Below are 25,042 nucleotides of genomic sequence, written 5' to 3'. Positions count from 1 at the left end.
GCTCCATTTTATTTAAGATATTAAGATAAGTATCTCTAATCCCCCAATAAAAAAATATTGTTCATAAATAATTATAATTTGAATCAGTTTAGTCATTTGCATATTTTCTCAACCTCAGGTTATACAGTTGCAGGTGTGTTAAGAAGTGTTTTTTTTTTGTTTTGTTTTTTTGTATTTGCAGCGTGGTTGCTTTAACAGCATAACACACACATACACACACACAAACACACACAGAGACTCCAGTGTTGAAGCCATGGTGTTTATGGCCCTTTTTTCTTCGCTCCTCAGGAGCAGAAACCCTGAAGAATATATATAAACATTTTTTTTTTTTTTATGACAAACAACACAGTATTGGTGCTGAGGTGCAGGTACGAGCAGTTGTTGAAGTACCCGACCCTATTTATAAATGTGCCAAAAGTCTGTCACGTCGGTTATTGATGCTCCATAAATCCGTATGGCCTTTCTTTGCTCAGTGTTCAGATGTGGTCCTGTGTGTTTTAAAAAAAATATATATATATTACTTTGTGTTTGAATGTCAGTATAGAAGATAAGTCAAGTTTAACGTGACGTCTGTCCCTTGTGATGCATTTGTTTTTATTTTTCTCATCAGCAAATAGGATAATAAATGATAATATTTCATTTAAAATTGGGAGGGGGGGGCTGTTTTCTGTTAGTTAGCAGATATAGTAGTCATCATTTATGAAAAATGGATATGCTTTTACCTTTAAAACAATGAAAAGTATCTAAGAGTATTTCGCTGAATGATTTTTAAGTGCCAAGTGTCTGAACATGTGATGGTTCAATGAGATGAACCGTCATTTGGTTTGGCGGGAACTGGAAACACTGCAGTTTTATTTGTGCATCTTGGTTCTTCAACTTACCTTCAATTGCACGCCTGTCCTTTTTGTAATCCATGGATAAAGTACAAAAAACTCAATCAGAAATAGACACGGTGCTCTGCGATATCACAGTGTGACTAATAATGTGGCTTGATCCATTGAAAAGAACATTTGGACAAAAAAATTAAAAATCAAAGGAGAATTGTTTTATAAAACCGATTCTTTTCTAATAAAGTATAACAGTGGTGCCGGTGTTTCATCTCAGAAGTACCGCAAAGGAACAAAATATGCAAACAAATTTTACATGTTGGTTTTGTAGCAGGGTTGCAAAACACCGCTCGTCATTTGCATGCCAACAGTTGGTGGTGCGTTTCAGTTTTTTATTTTATTTTATCTTATTTTTCAAAAACCAAAATCTGGAAAAAATCGATTCATTTAGAATCAGACTCAGAATCAGAATTAACTTTATTTATCCCAGAGGGGCAATTGCTTTTTTTTTTTTAAATAAGAGTTGGTGGTGCATTTCAGTTTTTATTTTATTTTATGTTGTTTTATTTTTTCAAAAAACAAAATGTGATGAAACAAATCGATTTATTTAAAAATAAATCCATGTCAATACTTTAAATGCAATGTTGTTGCTTTTTTTTCAGAGTTTTTGTTGAAATTATTTCTTCGCTGCATATGTAAAGAAGGTTCTGACATGATATAAACTTTTTTTTTTTTTGTTTTGCTGTTGCTGTTGTATTTCTAATAAAACTGATCGAATCTACCACTTCCTGGGGTGTGTATTTGTTTTGTTGTTTTTATTCATACAAGTGTGTGTGGTTAAATAGCATGAAAAGCAGGCTTCACATTTCCCATGCATGTATTAAAACGTCCCATTTTAAAGCATCCCTCAAAAAAAAAAAAAAATGCTATTCATAAATGTGAAAGAAAAACAGAAAAAGGCCATATTGAAATCCATCTGCAGATAAAATCATTCAGCTGGTTTGACCGATTCGTAACCGTGGCTTCCATAGATTTTCCTTTTCCTCAGGAAGAAGTGCATTTGTGTTTGTTTTTTTTTCCGCTGTTTCATTGGTCATGTTTTAAAACATCTTTACATGAATGCATTACGGATTCATACAATACAGAATTGACATTCCCCGTACATTTTGTTGACATTCCGACTTGTCTTCGAGTGCCATTTCTTTTTGACAAGTCTCCGTATTATTAACATACAGTCTTGGAGGAGGCAAATACAATCCAGGAAGGTCAGTATCGCGTTGTGCTTTCCTTGTGCTTTTTGGTTCACTCCCTTCCAGCCCATAACTCAAGAGCCCTTTCACAAAAAAAAAAAAAAAAAAAACATAATTAAAATGGCTGTGTGATGTTACGCTTCCTTTTTCAAAATATTTCTACATTAGATGAGTGCAGTGACATTAGATGGACTAATTCTGGCTTGAATATAAAGCTATTATTGTATCATGTCAACTACGACCATGTAATTGCTAGCGCTACTTGTAATGGTAGAAATAGATGATTTTTGTCTGACTCCAAACTCTCATGATCACGTTCTCGCTTTCCACTCCAGCTGGTCGAGGAGAAAGGCCGCCCGCGTGGAGCTCGGATCCAACCGACGTTTTCTACACAGGTAAAAGGCGGCGTTTCCTCACCGCTGCCGCCAAGCGCTTTCTCACGGGGCGATGTTGGGTGTCGGTAAATTGGTTTCAAGTGTGCCGTCCGGACCCGTTTGGAAATGTCGGGATTTGGGGTCGTCGTCCGTCCGCTGCTGACTCATCAGATATCACACGCAATGACAGTATCGATAATTGTATTAACTTGCTCTTTTAACCACCACCAAAGGGAGGACTCCGATGCTGCGCTCACCGGGCTGTACAACTAATTGCACTTAAAAAAAAAAAACAGGCTAGCGAAGGCTTTCGACTTGCGTTTCAAACGATCTACGTGGCGCCGACATTCATCTGCGGCGCCGCCGAATTATGGCCACACTCGCACGGAGACGCGACAAAACAAATATTTCAACCCATCCCGTGGCCTTGGTTACTTTTTTCCGTGGCTTGTTACCGGGTAGCAGGACTACACGAGTTCTGCAGAGCACAGATAACACCAGGGGAAACAATATAGCAGCGTAACCTTACAGCCTCTTGCGTCCTTCCAGCGGGTTAAGATCGATGCACTAGTTTACGACGGCAGGATTTTTGCCGCATTCAAATCAAACACACGTTTTGAATCGCTATGATAGCCGAGATACACGGAACACATCGTATACACACAATCATGTTATTTCATCCCCGAAAACTACAGTCTCCAATATTTTATGGATTTTACACCCTTTCACAATCAAACGAAAAAAAAAAAAAAAGCTCCATGCATTTTGAGAGGTTAGCTTTCCTGCAGTACATAATATGACCAGCAGGGGGCACCAGAGTACTACAAGGAACCAGTGCTTGCTGTGTAAAAATAAGGCTTAATCAGTTCAGAGGCTTTTTTTTTTTTTTTTACTCTAAAACAAAGGGATTTTAAGAGTATTGCATGCTCTAAAAGGTGAATACTGAGATCCAGAGACGTTGACATGTCTCTTACCCTGATTGAACTTCTCTGTAACTAAAACAAGCGTCACAATTTCAAAACCGGTAAATATTCAGTCCGCCAACGTCCAAACCAGCCGACCGGGCCGATTCGTTGTACTTCACCCTCTCTTTTTTTTTTTATCTTTATTTACTTTTTATTTCCCCAGGGGGAGGTGGGGGGGTGGGTGTTGCGCCCTTCGAGGCAGCTAGAACGGCGAGACGGGGGAGCGCACGGTGTCGGCCGAACCTGGCGAACAGTCCTCTGACTCGGGGGTGAGCTCGGCGGGGGAGGCGCCGGGGTCGACGCCCCGGGAGACGGCGGTGGCCATATTGTGCTGGAGTCCCGGCGCGGGCCTCACATCATGGTGGCGTCTTCGTCTGAAAACTTGCTTCTCCTTATCAAGTGGTGTGGTCTGGGGGGGAGGGGGAGGGCGAGTGAAACAACATTACGCTCTCCAAATAGACCAAAACGACCGGAGTAGCGTTTACGCAGTAAATGCATGCAATTGTGACTGGAAAGTTGCACAAATAAATTCGTGGGCGCGGCGGGGAGCCAAACAAAGCTGAGAAAAGCAACCGCGGCGAGCGACAACACACGCCTGCAGGGAAGCATCCAGAGATACAAGAGCACTTGGAAACCATATAATATCAATCAATATCGTGATCAGTGACAGGCACTGAGAATTATCCGGGCTCTCGTCCGTTTAAACCGTGCCTGTCTGCCCGGCGGCAGCTGCGAAAAGGAAATGGCTGCGGCGCTGATGGTTGAAAAAAAGTGACGCATCCGATGGGTGAGGCATGAGGAGGGGAAAAAATGGAGACTGCCAGCAAACCGCTATGGAAAGCGTCGGCGCTACGCCGCGTCGTACCTGATCCAGTACATTCCTGGATTCTGGTTGTGGTCCAGAGACCCTGACCTCTGGGTGGAAAAGTCCTGGTTAGGTTGAGCAGAGAGAGACGAAGTGCAACTCAGTGGATCAGCTTCGACTTTAAAACGTACCACTGATCCTATCGGCATGAAAACAATACAACTGTCACCAGCTCGGCTCTGAAGAGACCTTGTCGCTGTCGGCAGGTTGCTATTTTTATGATCTCCAGACAACGGTGCTGACAGTCTGTTTGAAAGATGGGAGTGCGGGGCGCGCACAGAAAAGGACCTGGCAGCGAGAAAGCGGATGAATCGATGGAATCGCGATGAAAAAAAAAAGAACAGATGAAATGATTAACGCCGTGCGATATTGCGGTGTTTAAACAAATAAATGGCATTCGCGGCTTGATTATTTTAAAGCTCAGGCCGGGGAAAGTGCGCATCAAGAGCACTGTGGGCGGAAAAAAAAAAGCATTCGTGTCATCGCACGTGCAGATTTTCATGCAATGTCAGCGTGCGGGGGAACGCTGCCGACGTCTCACTTACGGTAATGACCGACACCCCCGCCGAAATGCTGCTGGGTTTGGGCGCGGTGTTGAAGTGCTTCTTGATCTTCCCGGCCACGGGCAGCTGGGGCTGCTTCTCTGAAACGCCGTCGTCCTGGAGAGCGCAGACAAGCCAGAGTTTCCCGTTTGTCTGGGAAATTCGGATCGGCTTTATTAGCATTAGCGTTAAACATGCTAACATTAACCGGCGCCGCACTTACGTTTACCCACGGGTGGTCGAGCACCTGCACAGCTGCGTATCGCTGATCCACTTCTACCTGCAGCATCCCGGTGATCAGAGCCTGCAGACAACACAAGTCAGCGATGAACGCAAAATATAGTATTTTATCTGGTTGCATGACGACACGTGGACGGCGCACAAACCTTGGCTGAGTCGGACACATTGTCCCAGTACGGTGCAGGAAACTCAAACTCCCCCCTTAAGATTTGCTCAAAGAGGGCTTCTTGATCTTCGCCACTGCTGTGAGAAATAAAAAATAATTAACCTTCCTTCTGTGTTAGTTTTCGGTCACCATCATTGGTGTTAACGGGTCGGTTTCGACCAGTGTCTTAAATCAGCTTTAAAATACACTAAAAATAAAAAGTGAAATTCCAATTTTTTTCTCATCTCTTGGTTACCTTGTTAGGCTTCCTTATCCATGAAAATGTCGGGTTTAATATTTTTGTTATTGTTATAAGTATACCTCTCGATTTCAATAAAAAAAAAAAGGAAAATTAACCTCAAGAGAATAATATAAATAAACGAAAGGATGTTTTGTTATCAGAATATTGCTAAGGGGTATAGAGCACATCTCTGAAATGAATTTGCTTGATTTATTTTTTCATTTTAAAATGATAATCTAATTTTTATTTTATGGCCAATATTCATTTCACAGAGCTGTTTTTATTTTCAGTGTATTTTTTTTTTAAGTCAAAACAGTGCATTGATATTCAGATTACCCATCAGATCTTAAAAAAGGCGAGCGATTATAAGATCAAATTATGTGAAATAATTATCTGGACCTGATAAAACCCTAGATTTTATTTTATGGCCAATATTCATTTCACAGAGCTGTTTTTATTTTCAGTATATTTTTTTTCATGTCCGAACAGTGCATTGATATCCAAATTACCCATCAGATCTTAAAAAAGGCGAGCAATTAAAGATTAAATTATGTGAAATAATTATCTGGACCCGATACAACCATTGTTGTTTATAAAGTAAATAAGTGAATATGCAGCTACTCAAGCAAAAATGTGTGACACAGAATAACATGTGTCTTAATGTTTTAAAAAGGAAATTTGAGCTTTCTGTCAAAACACTGACAGAAATAGAAATACAAATAAAAATAGAGCACGTACCTGCGGAACGGTGGGAAACCGCATAGCAATATGTAAGTGATGACGCCTGCAGCCCAAATGTCCACCTTTAGGCCGTACCTGTGGTCGAGTAGGAAAATAGAATAAATCGACTCATGACGACGGAAGTGTACGACGGTTTGCCTTCTACAAGTTTGAATTTATTTTCGAGCCACCCGACTCACCCTTTTTCGGTGATTATTTCCGGCGCCACATAGGTCGGGGTGCCGCACACTGTGTAGAGGTTGCCGTTGACGACGGTGGCCAAGCCAAAGTCCCCGAGCTTCAAGGACTTGCTGCCGTCCGGGTGCTCGTACACCTGCGTGAAAATGAAACCTATTTACTAACTAGAATTAAAATAGTTAAATGGTTAATAACTGATAACCCTTGCAGATCATCTCCTTATTTGCCGCTTTCTTCCTGGCGTCCACATTTGTATTTCTTTTGTGATTATTAAAGATCGTAGCATGTGAGCTATTGCGACCGTGCTATTGCCCACATTGACCTGGGGTCTTTCCGAAGTTTCACCCCAGAAAAAGGCATTTTTTTTCCTTGCTCACGGGAGAATGTTGGCACCATATTTATAAAGTCTGACTCGACGGTCACCTTTTCTTAACTTCGCCTGAGCTAAAAGTCTCGCACTCAAAAATCGACGTGGGCGAATCACGCTCACCAGCAGGTTCTCCGGTTTTATGTCCCTGTGGACAATGTTGAGACCGTGCAGGTACTTGATGGCGCTCGCCAGGTTGAAGAGCATGCAGCTCGCATCGCGTTCCGTGTATTTACTGGAAGATGTGATGGCGTCGAAGAGATCACCTCCCTGCAAAGGATTAAATCGGAAAATAAAGAAGCAAACTACAACCGGGGTGAAAAAAAATAACAACTCATACCTTTACTAACTCCATGACCAGATAGAGGTCGTTGTTCGTGTCCATTTCCTCGATCAGAAGCACAATGTTGGGATGTTTCACGCGCCGTAAAATGGACACCTCGCTTTGGATCATGTGTTCCTGCAAAGTCACCAAAAACAATAGCGACACTGTCAAATGAAAGTCTGGGTTGTTGCAACACAGAATGAGAAAATGAAGAGGGGGTTTATTGTCACGGAAGCTCACCTTTCCCCTGCATTTATCTTTGCCGATGATCTTGAGAGCGTACTCCCTCCCGGTGGAGCGCTCGATGCACTCTCGAACGACGGCAAAGTTCCCGTTCCCTAAAGTCCTTCCAACTTTGTATCTCTCCGCTATGGAGGCGGGAACCTGGGAGTGCTCTTCCAACGGTTCGGCTACAAATCGAAACGGATTTGTATCAAAACCGCAGGCGCGGGGGAACAATATGGACTTTCTCACGCGTAGCCTCACCTTCGCTACCCGGCCCGTCTCCTTCGTCCATGGAGCTGCAAACCTTAGTCGACGCCAAAGACAGCGACGAGCCGCTGTGTTGAGATCCCTGGAGAGAAGAAGGGAGAAGCAAAACCCGATAAGCATCTCTCACGTACACCTCGGAAGATACGAAAATGCGATTACCGGAACCAGGCTGTTCATTCAAATCCAGAAATAGATGGCGTGATGAGATAACGGCGGTCTTTCCGCCGACATGGTGACTGGTGTGTGGATTGAGAGAAAATCGGATCCGCCGCAGCCACGGAATGGCCTCGTGGTTAATTAATGATGGTGTGACTGATAATTGGATTTTAATCCCAGACTGCGGCGACCATGAAAAACATTGCAGTCTTCCACAAACTAAATAGAATAACGGCGAAAATGCACCACACGGATCCTTTAAATCAGTGGTCCCCAAAATACGGCCCGGGGGCCGGATACAGCCCGCCTCCACATTTTGCCCGGCCCCTGAACAACACCAGAGATGCATTATGATTTTTTTTTTTTTTCATTCTGGCCATGTAATCGTGATTGATACATGCATAGAACGTAATCTTCTATTCCACCCTTCTGCAGTCTTTGCCTGAAACCCCTCCCTCAAAATAAAAAAAAATAAAAAATCCACCCCTGTCAAATAACACGGAATAATGGCGAAAAGAAAAAAACTATTATTTTTTTTATTCAATTCAAACAAAAGGCTGTTTGTCTCACCTGTCAAGAAATCAGACAAATATATTATTAGTTAATAATGTTACTATTTATTTTCTGATTTTTTTTTTTCCTGTCAAGATCCCAGAAGGGGTTAATTTGTACATTTTTTATAAAAATTTTTTTTTATAATTTTTACAAGGGGTTACATCTAAAAGACACCTAAAGAGATCTGGACTTGGCTACATTCATTCATCCGACTTACAGGGAAAAATCATAAGTTCCTTGAGGTTGTTTCATGCTTGGGTTGGGATCTCCATGCCATTTCTTTTATGAATATTAAAGCAATTATTGTATAATTTCGGCTATTACAATAAGTACATCAGTACAAGGCAGATTTTCTTTTGTCAAGTGTCATGAGACAAAGATGTTGGCGCTCTATAAGTACAATCTGACTTGACTGGACAATTCGTTTCAATGCACAGTATACCCTTGTTTTTCGCGGGGGTTTAAGTTCCAAAAAGAACCTGTGATAAGGCAAAATCCGTGAAGTAGAAACCTTTATTTTTTTTTACAATTATTATACAATTAAATACTCTATTATACATTGCTGCTGTCGTCCTTATGTTTTTTCTTCCTTCTTTATGGAACGAACGGAAGATTCATTAATTCCGTAATGCCGACTTACAGCTTTTAGCTTTTAGCTTCCCTTAGCATGTCCAGAAGTTTAACTTTATCTGCGATAGATAGCATCTTTAGAGAGATGAGAATGAGATGAGAACAACTTTATTTATCCCGAAGGAAATTGTTGTGCCAGAGTTTCAAGTAAAAACACAACAGTAATAGATAATAGCAGGAAGGAGGAAGAATAAGAAATACAATGAAATATAAATTGTCTTAACTGTTAACTGTTAACTTCCGCTGCCTTTAGGGCCCTGCCGCAGGTGGTTTTGTCGGTCGAGAGCGTTTCGTCAACATTTTGGGTTTTAGAGAAACTCGAAATCGCAAGAGAATTTGCACGTACGTAATGTAATTTTTGCAAGCTGTTTTACGTACGTGTACATATTAAACTGCAACGTTATTGACGCACAGGTAGAGAAGTAGCGGAGTGACTTTTTAGCCAATCAAAATACAGAACACAATGCACAATGCAAATCCGTGAAGTAGCGAAACCGTGAAAAGTAAACCGCATTATAGCGAGGGACCACTGTATATCATAACAATTTTAACATATTGTTTTAATAATGTTCTAACAGCTTGCATGTACGTGTCATTACCTGACGCCTTCTGAGGCTGGCAGGGCTGGTGGGAGACGGACAGGGGGATTTTCCAGAGCGAGGGGTGGACAGCTGACTGCCTGCCGTGCCGTTGGCTGCAGGGACGAGAGGAATGACAAGCAACGGTATCACTTTTATGCGGTGAGATTGGTCAATATGAACTTTCTTCATGATACACATGTATACCATAGATGTTATTTCGTCACGGTGTGCGTGAAAACCTATTGGTTTTTCCATCCCTTAGGTCCACATAAAAATAAACGACAAGCTTGCATTTTGTTTTAGTTCCATAGAGCCTTTTACTGTTTGGATACCAGTAATGCAATATGTCACATGCTACATGATATATGCTACATGCTACACATATAAATACAAATATTATTCTGAAAGGGTTTTTTAATCCATTTATTTATATACTTATATCTTGTGTAATCCTGATAAATATTTTTGTTTTTAAGCTCTTTTCTCTCCCAGACCATCTTTTCTACCCATCAGGGTCAGCAGATGGAAATTAGCCGGTGGCTAGGATCTGGTGGTTTGTTTACTTTCGCTATTTGGTGACATACATGAGTTTGCAAATACCCTTCTCAATAAAATAAAATAAAATAAAATAAAATAAAATAAAATTAAATTAAATTAAATTAAATTAAATTAAATTAAATTAAATTAGCTTCATACGAACAGAATTAGAATTTAAAGGAATTTAATGGATTAGGCACAAAAATTAGTTTCACACGATCAATCAGTCCTGCATTTAAGTTTTCCTAAAAGCTTTTGGAACAAAAATTTTATGAACTAACGCATCATGTTAGAATAATGAGTATAGTCAAGAGTTTTGGTCAAAGAAAAGAACAAAAAAAAAACCTTTTTATACCCCTACCTTTAGTCATCTGTTCTCCTTGAAACAACATATTTAGAGGTACTACATATTAGAATTATTACAACACTACAGAAGAAATGATGAATTCAGAAAATAAGACAGAATGTAGAGTGGAAAAGGGCACTGAAAAGGATGAAGAGTGGAAAGGCAGTTGGTCCTAAGGATGGAAGTCTTGGAGAGGCAGCTTTAGATTTTTAGACTAGATTATTGACAGGATATTAGAGAGAGAAAGGATCCTAAGAGAAGTGTGCCAGAGCCCAATTTTACGAACAAGGATGACACAAAAGCGGAAATGACAGAGGAATAAAGCTGTACAAGTTATGGGTATGAGCAGTGGAAGCAACCAAAGGGCAGAAGTGAGTGTTTGTTAGCAGAAGTAAGGATTCCATCGAAGAGTACTACAGGCACAGTATTTGCTCTGAGAGATGTTGAATGTTGGAGAGAGAGGAACTGTGGTACTGTATGTGGAAGTTGGGAGTGGTGCAGGACATGTATGCCTTCTGTGAAACAGTGGTGGGGTGCGCATGAAGATGCCGGGGTTCATTTTGGGAGTGAGGAGGGTGGATACGGTTAGAACCATCAGAGGGACAGCACATGTTAGATGTTTCGGAGACAAACTCGGACTGAGATGATTTGGACACGTACAGAGGAGGAGTGGTGAAGGATGCTAAGGTTGAAGCTGCTGGGCACGAGGCCTAGAGAGGAGATTTATGGAAGGAGGGTTGCAGAGGGTTAGATGGAGGCAGGTGATTGGTTGTGTAAACCCCAAAGGTAATTTTCCTGAGATGAGGTTGCAAGTCATTTTGCGTGAGATCACGGGGATCTTGTGCTTTGACCTTCAACACCCACAACCCCATCTGCTCATCGGTGACCAATTTGATTCCATTCTCCCTGTAATGGAGTGGTCATGTTGAGCAAAATAACAGATAATAAACAGAACCGCGCCTGAAGCAGGCTGATATTGAAGAAGCCTGTCTTCAAAAACAGAAAAAAACAGAGGCCTGCACTGTTATTCATTTTCAAACAGCTGAGTCCAAAAGTGTACTCCCTTAATAAATGTCACTATCCACATTTTATCATCCAGCTATAAATTAAGATTTTGCAATGAAACATCAAAATAAAAGCACAGGTGTGTTTGCCACATATTCAGTTTCATCCCACCGTCCCACGGCCCCTTTTTATAAATGCTGTTAAAAATAGCGTGCAATAAAACAAGCACCTGAGCCAGCAGGCGACGGAGACTTGCTCCTGCGAGACATCCCGGTGCTCCTTGGCGAACAGCGGCCGTGCACGGAGGGCAGCCGGCCGTAGGATGCCGACTTCGCCACCCTGCATTCTGCACATTCAGAAATAGAAAAATAAAAATGCGCCGAGCAGCCCTTCCCTGGGTTGCTGCGTGGTCGCAATGACAGAATCCTTCAATAAAATGATATCGATGGGTCGATATTTCCAGACCGCAGAGCCGTAAACAGCTGCATCTCTGCCATGCACGTTTATTACACGCACACACACTCCTTCCCATATCAAAACTCTAAAAGTAGGTCAAACGGGTGGGAGTAATGATAACATTGAGGCACGTGTTAAAAATTCATGCAAATCTAGGTTTCGGTCCAATCATGTCTTTTAACCAATTTATAAGTCTTTCATTTTTCCAGCTAAAATTGGCCCGATTGTTGAAGTGGGTCAGCGCCCAGGAGAGACGGTCGCTGCAGAAAACTGTATCGGCTGAAGAGCGGGTCGTGGGACGCCGCAAATACGTTAATCATATTTATAAAATATATTTTCAAATGTTCTGCGCCGCCTTCCAGTCTATCCTGGAGGAGGAATATACAGGTAAATTCACAAGGAGATCGCAATAAATGAACAAATCCCGTTCACGAGAACATTTAATCTGCCCCACTTTGATGACCCGGGACTATTTTATGATTACGAAAATTATACTGAACCATTTTCATCCAAACTGAAATCGTCTTGGTAGCGGAACTTCTCGGGGCCGCAGGCGAAGAAGATGTCGTCCTCTCCAAAGAAGTCCTGAAGGCAGGTGACCTGGAAAATGCCAAACAAAATGGACAAACAAACATTGTGTTTGTAGATTCAGTTTAAATATATTATATAGCTTTTCCATCACCTTGTGGTTTCAAAGCACTTTACACTGGATTACACCCTTTCACACACACGATGGCTAACAAGGTAGCTAACCAGGTAGCTTACCAGGTAGCTGACCAGGTAGCTAATCAGGTGGCTAACCAGGTAGTTTACAAGGTAGCTAACTAGGTAGCTAATCAGGTGGCTAACAAGGTAGCTAACCAGGTAGCTAATGAGGTGGCTAACAAGGTATCTTACCAGGTAGCTTACCAGGTAGCTAACCAGGAAGCTAATCAGGTGGTTAACAAGGTAGTTAACCAGGTAGCTTACCAGGTAACTAATCAGGTGGCTAACAAGGTAGCTAACCAGGTAGTTTACCGGGTAGATTACCGGGTAGCTAATCAGGTGGCTAACAAGGTAGCTAACAAGGTGGCTGGCCAGGTAGCTAACCAGGTAGTTTACCAGGTAGCTAATCAGGTGGCTAACCAGGTAGCTAACCAGATCAGAACAGGGATCAAAACAGCAAACTTTCCATACACCAGCTGTTTAATTTTTATAACACCTGCCTGGTTTTATTCTGAGGCAATATCTCATGGTGGCAATGAAATTGTTTCTATCCCAGCTGGGGTGATTGCTCAAATTTAATCATATTAATTAAAAGAATAATAAATTACTCAGGGTGCGCAGGATGTGCCTCGTGACGTGTTACCCGTTGCTGGCTTTCGCTGCATCGGTTTTTCAACAGTAAGTTGAAATGCGATGTAATTGTCTTCGTCTTCAGAAGAAAACGAGCGGCTGAATGGAGTCGATGCATTTGCAGGCTCTCATTAATACAAAAGCCCGTCGCAGTGGCTTGTGGTCATAAATAAATAAGATACTGATGGAGTTCTGACCTTCTCCTCAAAAAGGTTATTGACTTCCTTAACTACTGCTAGTGTTCATTTCCTCTTTGCGAGGATGAGTCAGGATAAATACCTCTCATTCTTTTACACTCCTTAACTTCTAAGGAAAGGAATTAAATATGCAAGTGTAGATCTGGACTGAAAATTGCCTTTTTGTACATTTAATCTTTTACCCCCAGCTGGTTATAACTAGATTGTACTTATGTTAATTAGTAAATGAGGACGTTTCATTAAAAAAAAAAAAAAAGGTGTGACACAGGAAATGGATGATTCGTGGGTGTGGAGTGCTCAGATAATCCAGGATTAACAGCTTTAAGATTATATTAACATCTAATTCCTGGGTTTTTCTTCCAAATGTAAACAGTGGATAGCTTGATAGATGATGAATAATGGGTGGATGGATAGATAGATAGATAGATGGATGGATGGATGGATGGATGGATGGATGGATGGATGGATGGATGGATAGATAGATAGATAGATAGATAGATAGATAGATAGATAGATAGATAGATAGATAGATAGATAGATAGATAGATAGATAGATAGATAGATAGATAGATAGATGTGATTCATCAGTAACAAGCAGCCAAAGCCAAAGGTCGCTCAGGCTTTAAATCCTAAAATAAACAGTGAGCATCCGTATGGCCTTTCCCTCTCGAGACAACCCCCTAGATCTCCCCCTGCCCCCACCCTCTCCTGCGAGAGGATCCAAAGGGCGGGGGATGGTTGCGGCGGGGGTCCGCACACCCGTTGCCAAGGAGATGAGACCAAAGCCCAGACGAGAAATAGACGAACGACAGGACGGCATAAATGCCAGACGATAAAAACGACCAAAAAAAAACACTGGCAGAATAACGACGACCGCAGCGTGGGTGTAAATTTAGCTTGAAATGTTTGTCGCCTGCTTCCTTTGTCCACCCTTTTTCTCTCTTTTTTAAAGAATCCAGAGAAGGAGGCAATAACCTGACTGGTGGAGATACACAGAACGCCACCATTTGCACCAGGAGACGGCTGGACAACACTGATTACGTGATCAAATGTAAGAACTAAATCTAAACATATCACACAAAACTGGACGTACCTTTGTCTGTCTCTTATTTATATTTTATTCGCATTAAATACCAATTGAAAATACAAAATAAAGTAAAATTCACACAAGGAACAGCATAAGTAGGGCAGCTGGAATGTGCTGTTCTTTATTGATTACTTGTGGACGCTGGCTCAGTGACACAGCAGCTCCATCAGACCCACCCTCCCCCAACGTTCTCTCACACACACACACACACACACACACACACACACACACACACACACGTTGTGCTTGTGCTGGAACATCCTGTGCATGTGCTAACCGTCAGACTTTTAATCTGTATTTTTCTCACAGAGCACGGGTGCTGCTGCTGAAATCAGGATGAAGGGGAATAATGGGTTGCACACAGGGGGGTCAATTTATACCGTGCCGGAAAAAATAAAGTAAAACAAAATAAAATAACGTAAAATAAAACAAAATAAAATGAAATAAAATAGAATAAAATAAAAGTAAGATGAAATAAAATAGAATTCATTTGATGTAATTTAATCTAATTTAATTATGTCCCCGTCTGGGTGGGACAGGTGGAGCTCTCCGTGGTGCTGAATCACCCCTTTTGAAGCGAGAGACAGCGCAGCGCTGGGTGACTCAACAATCCATCTCCATGTGAAATGTTGGAACGGACCTGCTTCATGTCGCACACGATACGCGGTGTGAGAACACGCAACACTGCATGTATGTGCGCTTATTCAGTATTAATGAGGCAGGGTTTTTTTTGGGGGGGATCACCCTTTGCTTGATGCCTGCCGAACAATCACAGTAAATAAGAAAACACTGTTTTTCCCCTTCCGCCTCATAGGAAGAGGGTCCCTGGTTTGATTTTGACAGCGGCTGTCCAGGTCCTCCCTGTGTCTGGGTGGGTTCTATGGTTTCCAAAAGCACGCAGGAGGTTCATTGGAGACTCTAACATTGGGTGAATGGTGTAAGTATACATATGATACGTGCATGAGAGGGGGTATGGTTGTACGTTTCTACGTGTGCTCCTGTGATTAACTGGCAACCGGTTCGGGGTGAACTGACTGCAGGATAAGTGCTATGAATAATGAATGAATTAATGAATATTTAAATCTTAATTATCCATTGTTATTTCATAATAATACAACAAAGATTCTTGTTCCTGTTTGTTTTAAAGCTTGGCATATTCAGATATGTGAATATGTTGTAGTCCCTGCAGACTGAAACCCTGATTTTATTTGTATCTTATTATGCTTGATTCAGTTTAGATGGACCTCTTTTCCTCGAAGGAGTAGAGTTTGTATATAAAAACGTGCAGTTACGCAACCCCACATCCATCCAGCACTCCGAATGAACTCGTCCTTGTCCGCGCGGCGTTCTATATTTAGTAGTTCTAAAAATGTCTGATTTTTTTCCAGGGGAAAGTATTTCAAGGTACTTTCAATTTTGGCTGACTTAAAAAAAAAGGGAGGAATAAATAGGCTCGGATTATAGATAGAAGAGGATAGAAGAGAACGTTCGTCCACTAAACATCTGAATGTGGAGGGACGCTAAGCTAGCAAATCCTCTGCGTTTGGCAGCCAAGTCGCTGCGGTAGGTGAGCGGAAATCCAGGCAACGCCTCGGTATCTGCTCTCTCTCCTCCTTCCTCCGTTTTCAGCAACACAGAGGATTTAAAAATGGCAAGGCAGTTGCCACTTCATCCGGTCAAAATCACATGAAATAAAAAAATTGTAGCAAACTAACCGCATCAGCAACCGTCTTCTTGACGGGGCAAAGATACACTCTGTGTGAGAGATGACGTAATCTCTGCGCCGGCCAATCGCAGTCCTTTGCGGCCCATCGGGGTCGCGCAGTCAAGGTCATCACGCAGGCATGGATTGCACGGCGTAAGTTAGGTGATTGTGTTCACGCCCTCCCCCCGCTGTGTTTTTACGGGCTGTTTGTCACGTCCGACAGATAATGTTACCACGGCGAAGCCCGAGCTTGTGTCCTCTCCTGCAGCCTGTTGAAATCGGCTTCGTCTCGGAGCATCGAGCGGATTTCAATTACGGTGCAGAGCAGCATCCATAACAGTAGCTTATTCAATCATGCAAATGCAAAGTGCTCCATCACACACATAACCGACAGGATCGCGGCAGGCCGCAGCGTTTTGTTTCGCCTCGAAGAACCCCCGGGGTCTGCGGGGTGTCGGCCCCTCCGCTCGCTCCGGCATTTCAAGCGTGTCATTTGATCGTCTTAAAGTGTAGCCTGAGACTCTCGGGTTCTCGTTCCGACTGTTACAACCGCGTGCCGCCGCAGAATGAGTCAGCGGGGTAGAACCGCCGAGGGGTTAAAACTGCGTCGTCTTCTGCGAGGCGTTATTCCTGGTTTGCGGTTATTAGCGCTGAAGCGGTCTGGAAGAACGAGAAACGGGGTCAAGGTCACCCACGCCCTCAAGCTGCGGCGGCTTTGCCCAGAAACCCGTAAGGTTTGGCTGCACCACGTTCCAAGTGTCCCTGTTCTAAATGCAGTTTCATACTCAGCCTTAGCACATCCGTTGTCATAATATCCTCGATTTTTGAGCTTCTGTCATGGATAAGAAAGCTATGTAGTTCAATCAAATTAATCGAGGCGACTACGGTTTATTCATATCACGTAACTATCAACCATTTCTGGTTTGTTGTTTTAATTCACCCTGTGGACCTATTAATGGAATTCATTTTACTTCATTTGTTGTGACGGTTCTTTATTTTCCAAGGTGAAAATACTCAAGACTGTGATTAACATGTCACTGTCGTCTCATAATGACGTGATTCATTTGATTATTTGAAAAAAAATCACCTTGATGCTCTGCCATCAGTGAGTCCGAATCCCTGTCCTGATGCAGCGTCAGCCAAAAACTAAACTCTAAACTCATCTTGTCTGTTATCGGCTTCGTGGAGTTGCAGCTGCGACAGTGAGATCGAGGTGTGCATCTGTCCCCGCAGCCCAATTCGATGAATTAAGCAATAATTGTGACCGTGACAGCGTTGCTAGGACACAGCGCATTAGCGATGTGTGAGCTGTGGACGAACCGGCCGTTACTCAAGGCATTTTACTGACTGGTGATTCATGATTCCTCGCATCTATGAACTCGTTCATTATTTCGTCCCTGCAATTGCCAGCTTGCTCACTGCAAATAACAAACTACATAAAATATCACTATCGTAGCGCTGCTATTCACACTGCATTTGTATAAATATAAGGTAATTACTGTATTAGCCTCGTTGGAAGGGCAAAAACTGATTTTTGATTTTAGCTCATGACCCCCTTTCCTTCCTTGCGTTGAGTTGGCAACAAAGAATCACAAAATGCTTTAAAAAGCCACCACCCCATTCATAAAATGAAAGACTCACTCAGTAACTCAATAAACAAATCACTCAGTAGCTCACAGTAGTCCGCCCCACTCGCAAAATGAACGACTCACTCGGCAACGCAATAAATGAATCACCTCAGTAGCTCACAAATAGTCCTCCCCATTCGCAAAATGAACGACTCACTTGGTAACGCAATGAACGAATCACCTCAGTAGCTCACAGCAGTCGTCCCCACTCGAAATATGAACGACTCACTGGGGAACGCGATGAACGAATCACCTCAGTAGCTCACAGTAGTCCTCTCCACTCGAAAAATGAACGACTCACTTGGTAACACAATGAACGAATCACCTCATTAGCTCCCAGTAGCCCTCCCGACATGAAAAACGAATACCTCAATCGGGAGCACAGAGTAACCGCACTGCTCGGTAAAAACAGATGACTGACTCACTGAGTCAAATGAATTAAAACTCGTCAAGTGACTCATGTAAACTCGAGTCAGAAAACAGAATCAAGTTTCCCATCACTGCACCATATCATGTCTTGCTACTCGTAGGGTATTCGTAGCTGTCTAAAGGGCCTGATAACCATAACCACTGTCCGTCAGGTACCCAGTATATGTGAGCATCGTAATGGAGTAAGAGAAGATGGCGGCTTAAGGTGGACTACCAGATCAGCATGGGGGGCAGTGTGATGTTTTGTGCTGCGGTAAAGCCATGATCCCGTTCATTCATGCTACTTTGACACATGCTACATGCATGACATGGCTCTCCAAACTATTCACTTGGTCTTCAATTTCCCCAGATCTCAATTTATGGAAAGTGAACAAAAACAAGTAAACCTGGTGGAGGTTCTCCGTCGCATAAAGCCTGGAGTTTCGATGACACGGCAGCGCTAAGAGCAAAAGAGCAGTTACTCATTCTGCAACAACTTGACAGAAAAGGGTCCCGTGGCTGAGCAACGATCAGCCACGCGCTCCGTCTCGCTGCTGCTGCCAAACCGAGCGCTGCGCCCATGAGCCGGCACGCACGCTTACACCTACTGTCCTGACATCACTGCTGCAACACTCTGCCGCAGAGGCTGTTCCTTAGCAACCAGATCAGGGAAACCATGTTACCATAGTAACCACAGAAACCATCAGAGGGAAATAAAAAAAAAAGTTGCATGTTGTAATAAAAACATAAATTGCTGTTACGTGTGCGGACAGGTTCAGCCAAATCAATTAATAATGGATCTATAATATAAACAGGATGTTAAAAGCACACAGTGGAACTGATATCAAAGCAAATGTTAATAAAAATAATACAAATTTGAAGCAACTGGAATTTACAGAAAGGATTTCCTGAATGGGTCTAACTTCCGTCTCACATTCCCACAACAGCCTGTCACATTTACAAACGGAGTCCTAGAAACCTAGATCTCGTGACACATCTACTAAAAATGCACATTCCTAGCGGGTCTTTGGAAGCCATTCGCAAAAGATAAGATGGATGAGGAACTATAACGCCGCAAATTCCGAGGAATTTTTTCTCACATCCAAAAAAGTTGACTATATACTATAAATTGACTATAAAAAAAAAAAACAAAAAACAACTTGCTTGTTGTAAGCTAACACACAGCGGATCTGCGCTAGCGACAAAATGTATAAAAATTTTCTGTATGGAGTTTCTGTATAGAATTTGCACGCTCTCCGTGGGTCTCCTCTGCGTTCTTCTATTTCCTCCCACAACCCAAAAACATGCAGTGTGTCCCTAAATTATCCAGATGTGGGAATGAGAGTGTGAGCCTTTGTATGTCTGTATATTTGTCTCTTCTGCCTATCGGTCCGGGGTGGACCAGGCCTCTCCAGCCCCTTCACAACCATGAGCGCAACATAGATAATAAATGCATTAATAAATGCATGAATGAATGAATAAAAACCTCGCAAACTCCCCTCACATAGGCGTGCAGAGCGAGTCAGAGAGTTCACTGCGGAGTGAGTACATCGTTGTAATACGATATCCCTGCGCTGTAGCCAAATCAAATGTAGAAGTTTAATCGTGTAAAACCAGGGGCTGCCAAACATGTATTTATGTGTGTGTTGGAGGGATTAAATCAACATTATCATCTTTCCTGTAAAATTCATCCACAATAGCAAAGTGGAAACAGACGCAAGATTCCTGTCTTTTTGCCTTTTTGCAGTTATTCTAAATAATCCTGTGTTTGTTTTTATATCGTGAGACCGCTGTGAGTTACTGTGTATCCCAAATTTACTTTGTGTGTGTGTGTGTGAGACAGAAACTCCAGGGCGAACGACGGCACAACCCCTGGCCCGAAACAGCGCTTTTGAGCTGCACAAACACCTGAACGCCATCACACACACATCAGCGGGTTCACACACTTAACACCGACGCCAACCTTGCACTTACCACCTTGCCGTCGACAGTATACAGCCTTTTGACGATGCCGGAGTCCAGCTTGATGGCGTCGGTGATGTCGGTCATGACCTGCTCGAAGGAGTGCGCGGTTTTCTTGTTCAACAGGACCCGCACGGCCTTGCGAGGCTTGACCCCGCTGCGGACGATGGTCACCAGTTTGGGTTTGATGAAGTCTTTGCCCTCCTTCATCTCCGGGGATCCGACCTTACCGCTGCCCAGGGAGGACGGGTCGCGGGTGGACACGGGAGTCTTAGCGCCGGACGACCAGTTGGGATTGATGTTCCTCGTGTAGTCTACCTTCTTGTACGGTTCGATGGATGCGCAGACATAGCTTTCCCCTGCGAATAATGAAAATTAAACCCGCTTATCACAGAAAATGAAGGTCATCACTTTCACCCCTGAAGGACCGGAGGAGAAAGAACATCAAAAACTACGCGGCTCAAGATCATCGCTCACCCTCCACCAGCTGGTCCATGCTGGAGATCCTGGTTGACCCATCGATGGAATATATGGTCCGAACCCCCTGGGGTAAGTTGACGTTGTCCGAGAGCGACCGCGTGAGGTCTGCCAGGAGGGCGTCTATCGACCGAAACCTTTCCTGAGATATGGCATAAACAATCCCCTGGAAGTATCGGTCTCCGTTGCGGTAGAAACGGACCTTCTTGGCCTTCTTCTCCGAGCTCAGGGCCTGCAGCGTCCTGGTTCTGTACAGGCTGCAGTGGGCGCTGTGCGTGGGACTGGGGAGCCCGTTTCCCCTCGAGCCCCTCCGGGTGTATCTCTGAGCCTTGTCCCGCTCGTCAAAGTGCTCCAGCTCCATGACTGTGCAGCGCTTTTACACCCTGGATTAAAAAAAAAAAAAAAAAAAAAAAATGCATTCAATTAAATTAACAAATATGAACAAATTTAAAATAAAATAAAGTAAAATAAAATAAAATTAAATTAAAAAAAATAAATTAAATTAAATTAAAAAATTGACGTTGAACTTGTACATGTTTTTTTTTTTGTCTTTTTCCCTACAAGATGTGCAATCTGTCATCAGCTTTGTAGGTTCCAGGTACCGATGCTTGCCGGTGCACGGATCGCACGTCACACCCATTCCGCGCACCCCGTTTCTCGCAGTCACCGACAGCCTCCAAAGCAAAAAAAAAAAAATGCAAATTCACACGCAGCGTGCTTTTTTTTTTTTTTTTTTTTTTAATTATTATTATTATAGCGGGCGCGGCCACGTCCAGGTACGGCCGGGTTTTGGACGCAACATGCAATTAGACGCAACCTCGGAGAAGATGCGCTTCTTTTGTGTGTCCTACCTCTGACACGATGCGGTCCAAGGTTCTCCGGGAAAAAAAAAAAAGGCGGACCTCGTTGGAGGAACCATGCGCCCCTTTGTCACCCCCCGTCTGCTGAGCGCGTCCGCCTGCCGTGCGTTCACGCACACAGAGTAGTGCGCCCTCCCCTCCTCCTCCTCCTCTTCCTCCTCTTCCTCCTCCTTCTCTACCCCTCCTCTTCCTCCTGCTCTCTGCCATTGCAGCGCCCGGACCTGCTCCTCATGCTCGTGCACGTCAGCGCGTACACCCATCTCTTCATTGGATACCCTTTTATTGTTATAATCCAAAAAGTATGATTAGTATTTAACTGCAAATTGTTATTTTGCTTTTTTTGTGTATTCTATTTTTCAGCTTGATTTTATTCTAAGGATCCGGTGAGTTTCTTGTCATCTCGGAATAACAAAAGTCGTTCGATCGTGAAAGCTGAAAATTGTAATTGTTTTTCGTCTCTTTTTATTCATTCTTCATTATTAATCATCAACTGCACCAGAAGAATCTCTGGGTTTTTATTAAAGTAAAAAAAATAACGAAAATAAATGGGACAAATTACCTTGTAATTCCGTTTTTATTGTTATTTCGAGATAATAGAATAATGTTTTATTTGTCTCTCAATCTTGAGAAAACAGAATATACTCAAAACAGTCCGACTCTGGATTCGGTTATTAAATTATCCACTAGTTATAAGTTGAACTGCAGGGATTAGACAAGATTAAATGCTTTGGCTTGGAGAAGGAACATTTCAGGGAACCTATCCTGACATTCACTCATTCATTTCTTTATTTATTCATTGATTCATTCATTATCTCAGCTGTCATTGGGCGAGAGGTTCATCCTAGACCAATCACATGACCACTTGTTAGACAAACAACCAGTGACTCTTTCATAATGCAAAAAGAAACATGCAACCATTCACTCTTCTCTGGTCGAAATGTCTTACAGAGACATACAACCATTTTATTTGCATTCATGTTACCGCCTACATGTTTTTTGGGAGGAAAACAGAGAATGTGGAGGAACCTGCCAGACACGGGAGTACATGCAAAATTCAGGAAGTGCTTTGGCCCCACAGCAAGATGGTTTGGTTCTGACAGGTAGCCTAACCACCCTCAATAATAATAATAGTTATGATAATAATAATGATGACAATGATAAGTATCCATCCATCCATTGTCCACTGCTAATCCGAAATCGGGTTTCTGGGGGCAGCAGAGAGGCCCAGACCTCCCTCTCTCCAGCCACATAGTCCAGCTCTTCTGGGGGGATCCCAAGGCATTCCCAAGCCAGTCGAGAGTCAATCGCTCCAGCATGTCCCGGGTTTTCCCCATAATAAATGACACTGATGAATGTGTGTGTGTATGCGTGTATATGTGTATGATTGTAATCCCTGTAAGAGGAAAGGAAGATCTGCATGCAGGAAGAATTAGCAAAAGAGGCTAACGCAAGCAACGGGTGTCTGCTCTTGTCAACGGATACATGTATAATTTGATCACCTTGCCTTAGAAGATATTTAGGCATCTCTATCTTTTCATCAGACTTTCCGGGGTCAAAACAAAAGAGCCGCTGCTCCAGATTTTCACAGCTGTCAGCACATTTCTCCCGGTTCCCGCCGATGCAAACAATTAAGAATATGAAGGGAGCTTTTTGGCTGGAAGACACTTCAATCCATTTATCCTTACAGGTGGAGGGTTACTCTGGAGAAGTGGGTTTGCTAATGAGATAATCTGATTAGAATTTTTACAGGAATAACTTCCCCCAGTGTACTTAGAGGAGTCAGCTGAAAATCCCATGGATCACTACTTTTGCAAAAACCTTGAAGAAGATTACAGTCCATTGTATCCTTGTGCAAAATAGCAAATAAGAGCCACATGTTTAGAGCCATATTTAGCCAATCATATGTATGTAAATTAATGCACACACAAACAGATGTATGTACATACATACATACATACATACATATACATTCATTCATTTATCCACACACAAACTTTGTATGTATATAAAAACACACAAACCTATGAATGTACATACAAACATACACAATTATATGTATGTATATTAAAACATACATACATACATACATACATAAATACACACATACATACATACATACATACATACATACATACATATACAAATAAACATGCGTATGTATATACATACATACATACATACATACATACATACAAACCATCAAACAAAAAATGCATGTACATGTATACATACATACATACATACATACGTACATACATACAGACATACATACATACAAACAAACAAAAAATGCCTGTATATGTACACATACATACATACACACACAAACATAAATATATGAACGTACATACATACATATATAAACACACATATGCATGTACTTACTTACATACACGCACACACAAATATATGTACGAACATAAATATATACACACACACAAAGACATACACATATACATGTATACATATACATTCACACACACAACATATGCTAGTACACATATACATACATAAACACACAAAAACATTTGTATGTACATACGTACATAAACATACAGAGACAACAACATATGTACTTACACATATTTGTGTGTGTGTGTGTGTGTATTATTACATTTATGTACAAACATAGGAATTTAAGTGTCTGTGTATGTAAGTATGAGCGTACATATGTTTTTGTATTTTAATATATACATATGTACACATATGTCTGTGTGTGTATATGTATTAGGTTTTTGGGTGTGTTTGTATATAAGATCATAAGTATGTGTATGTGTTTGTACAACACACTCACAACATATTTGTGAGTGTGTGTATTTTTATATATTTGTGTGTGTTTATGTATGTTTGTACATACAAATGTTTGTGATTGTGTGTGTTTAAAAATATGTAGGTATGAATGTATGTATGTATGTATGTATGTATGATTTTGTTTGTGTGTGGATGTACGTATGTACATACATATGTTTGTGTCTGTGTGCGGGTATGCAGGGTACGTACATACATACAGTATGTTTCTGTGTGTGTATGTACATACATATGTTTGTGTGAGTGTCTATGTACATGAATATGTTTGTGTGTGAATGTGTGTCTGTATTTACATGCATATGTTTGTGCATGTCTGTGTATGTATGTATATAAATGCATATGTTGTTGTTCTGTGTGTGTTAGTATACATGTATATACATATGTTTGTGTCTGTTTGTGTCACACAAACATATATATGTTTGTATATGAATGTAGGCACATACATGTGTTTGTGTGTGTATTTATGTACATAAATATGTTTATGTGTATGTGTATGTATGTATGCACATACATATGTGAGTTTGTATATGTATGTATCTTCATACAAATTCTTTTATGTGTTTGTGTGTATGAATATATTTACATACATAGGTTTTTGGGTGTGTATGTACATGAGTTCATAAGTATGTGTATGTGTGTATGTACAGCACACTCACAACATATTTGTGATTGTGTGTATTTTTTATGTATTTGTATGTTTATATGTACAGTTATATGTATGTGTGATTGTGTATGAGTGATGTTTTACATACAAATGT

The 25,042-nt window shown here is 41.9% G+C and overlaps 1 protein-coding gene across 5 annotated transcripts; it reads right to left on the bottom strand.

Annotated features, from left to right (window-relative positions):
• Positions 1-1,287: 1,287 nt before the first annotated feature.
• On the bottom strand, positions 1,288-21,659 carry dclk1b (doublecortin-like kinase 1b). Of its 5 annotated transcripts, none has more exons than XM_086164070.1 (17): positions 21,468-21,659; positions 20,617-20,999; positions 20,152-20,498; positions 12,318-12,417; positions 11,591-11,707; positions 9,492-9,586; positions 7,546-7,633; positions 7,300-7,469; positions 7,075-7,194; positions 6,858-7,004; positions 6,370-6,503; positions 6,188-6,265; positions 5,210-5,306; positions 5,047-5,127; positions 4,827-4,940; positions 3,660-3,825; positions 1,288-2,160 (listed from the first exon to the last, which is right to left on the bottom strand). In XM_086164070.1, the coding sequence occupies exons 2-17, from the start codon at positions 20,975-20,977 to the stop codon at positions 1,952-1,954; spliced, it is 2,424 nt and encodes an 807-aa protein (XP_086020196.1). In that variant the 5' UTR covers positions 20,978-20,999; positions 21,468-21,659; the 3' UTR covers positions 1,288-1,951. The 5 variants fall into 5 exon arrangements, with proteins under 5 accessions (XP_086020196.1, XP_086020197.1, XP_086020198.1 ...); XM_086164071.1 differs by having other exon boundaries at positions 5,210-5,303; XM_086164074.1 differs by lacking the exon at positions 1,288-2,160 and adding an exon at positions 4,282-4,346 and having other exon boundaries at positions 3,624-3,825.
• Positions 21,660-25,042: the final 3,383 nt, after the last annotated feature.

The sequence above is a fragment of the Fistularia commersonii genome, chromosome 18 (genome assembly GCF_037954325.1).
Source record: "Fistularia commersonii isolate RoL2024-O1a breed Wild chromosome 18, RoL_Fcom_v1.0, whole genome shotgun sequence".
In the NCBI taxonomy this organism is placed as follows: Eukaryota; Metazoa; Chordata; class Actinopteri; order Syngnathiformes; family Fistulariidae; genus Fistularia; species Fistularia commersonii.
Note: the sequence above shows the minus strand (reverse complement) of the source record. Positions and strands in the feature narration are given on the sequence as shown.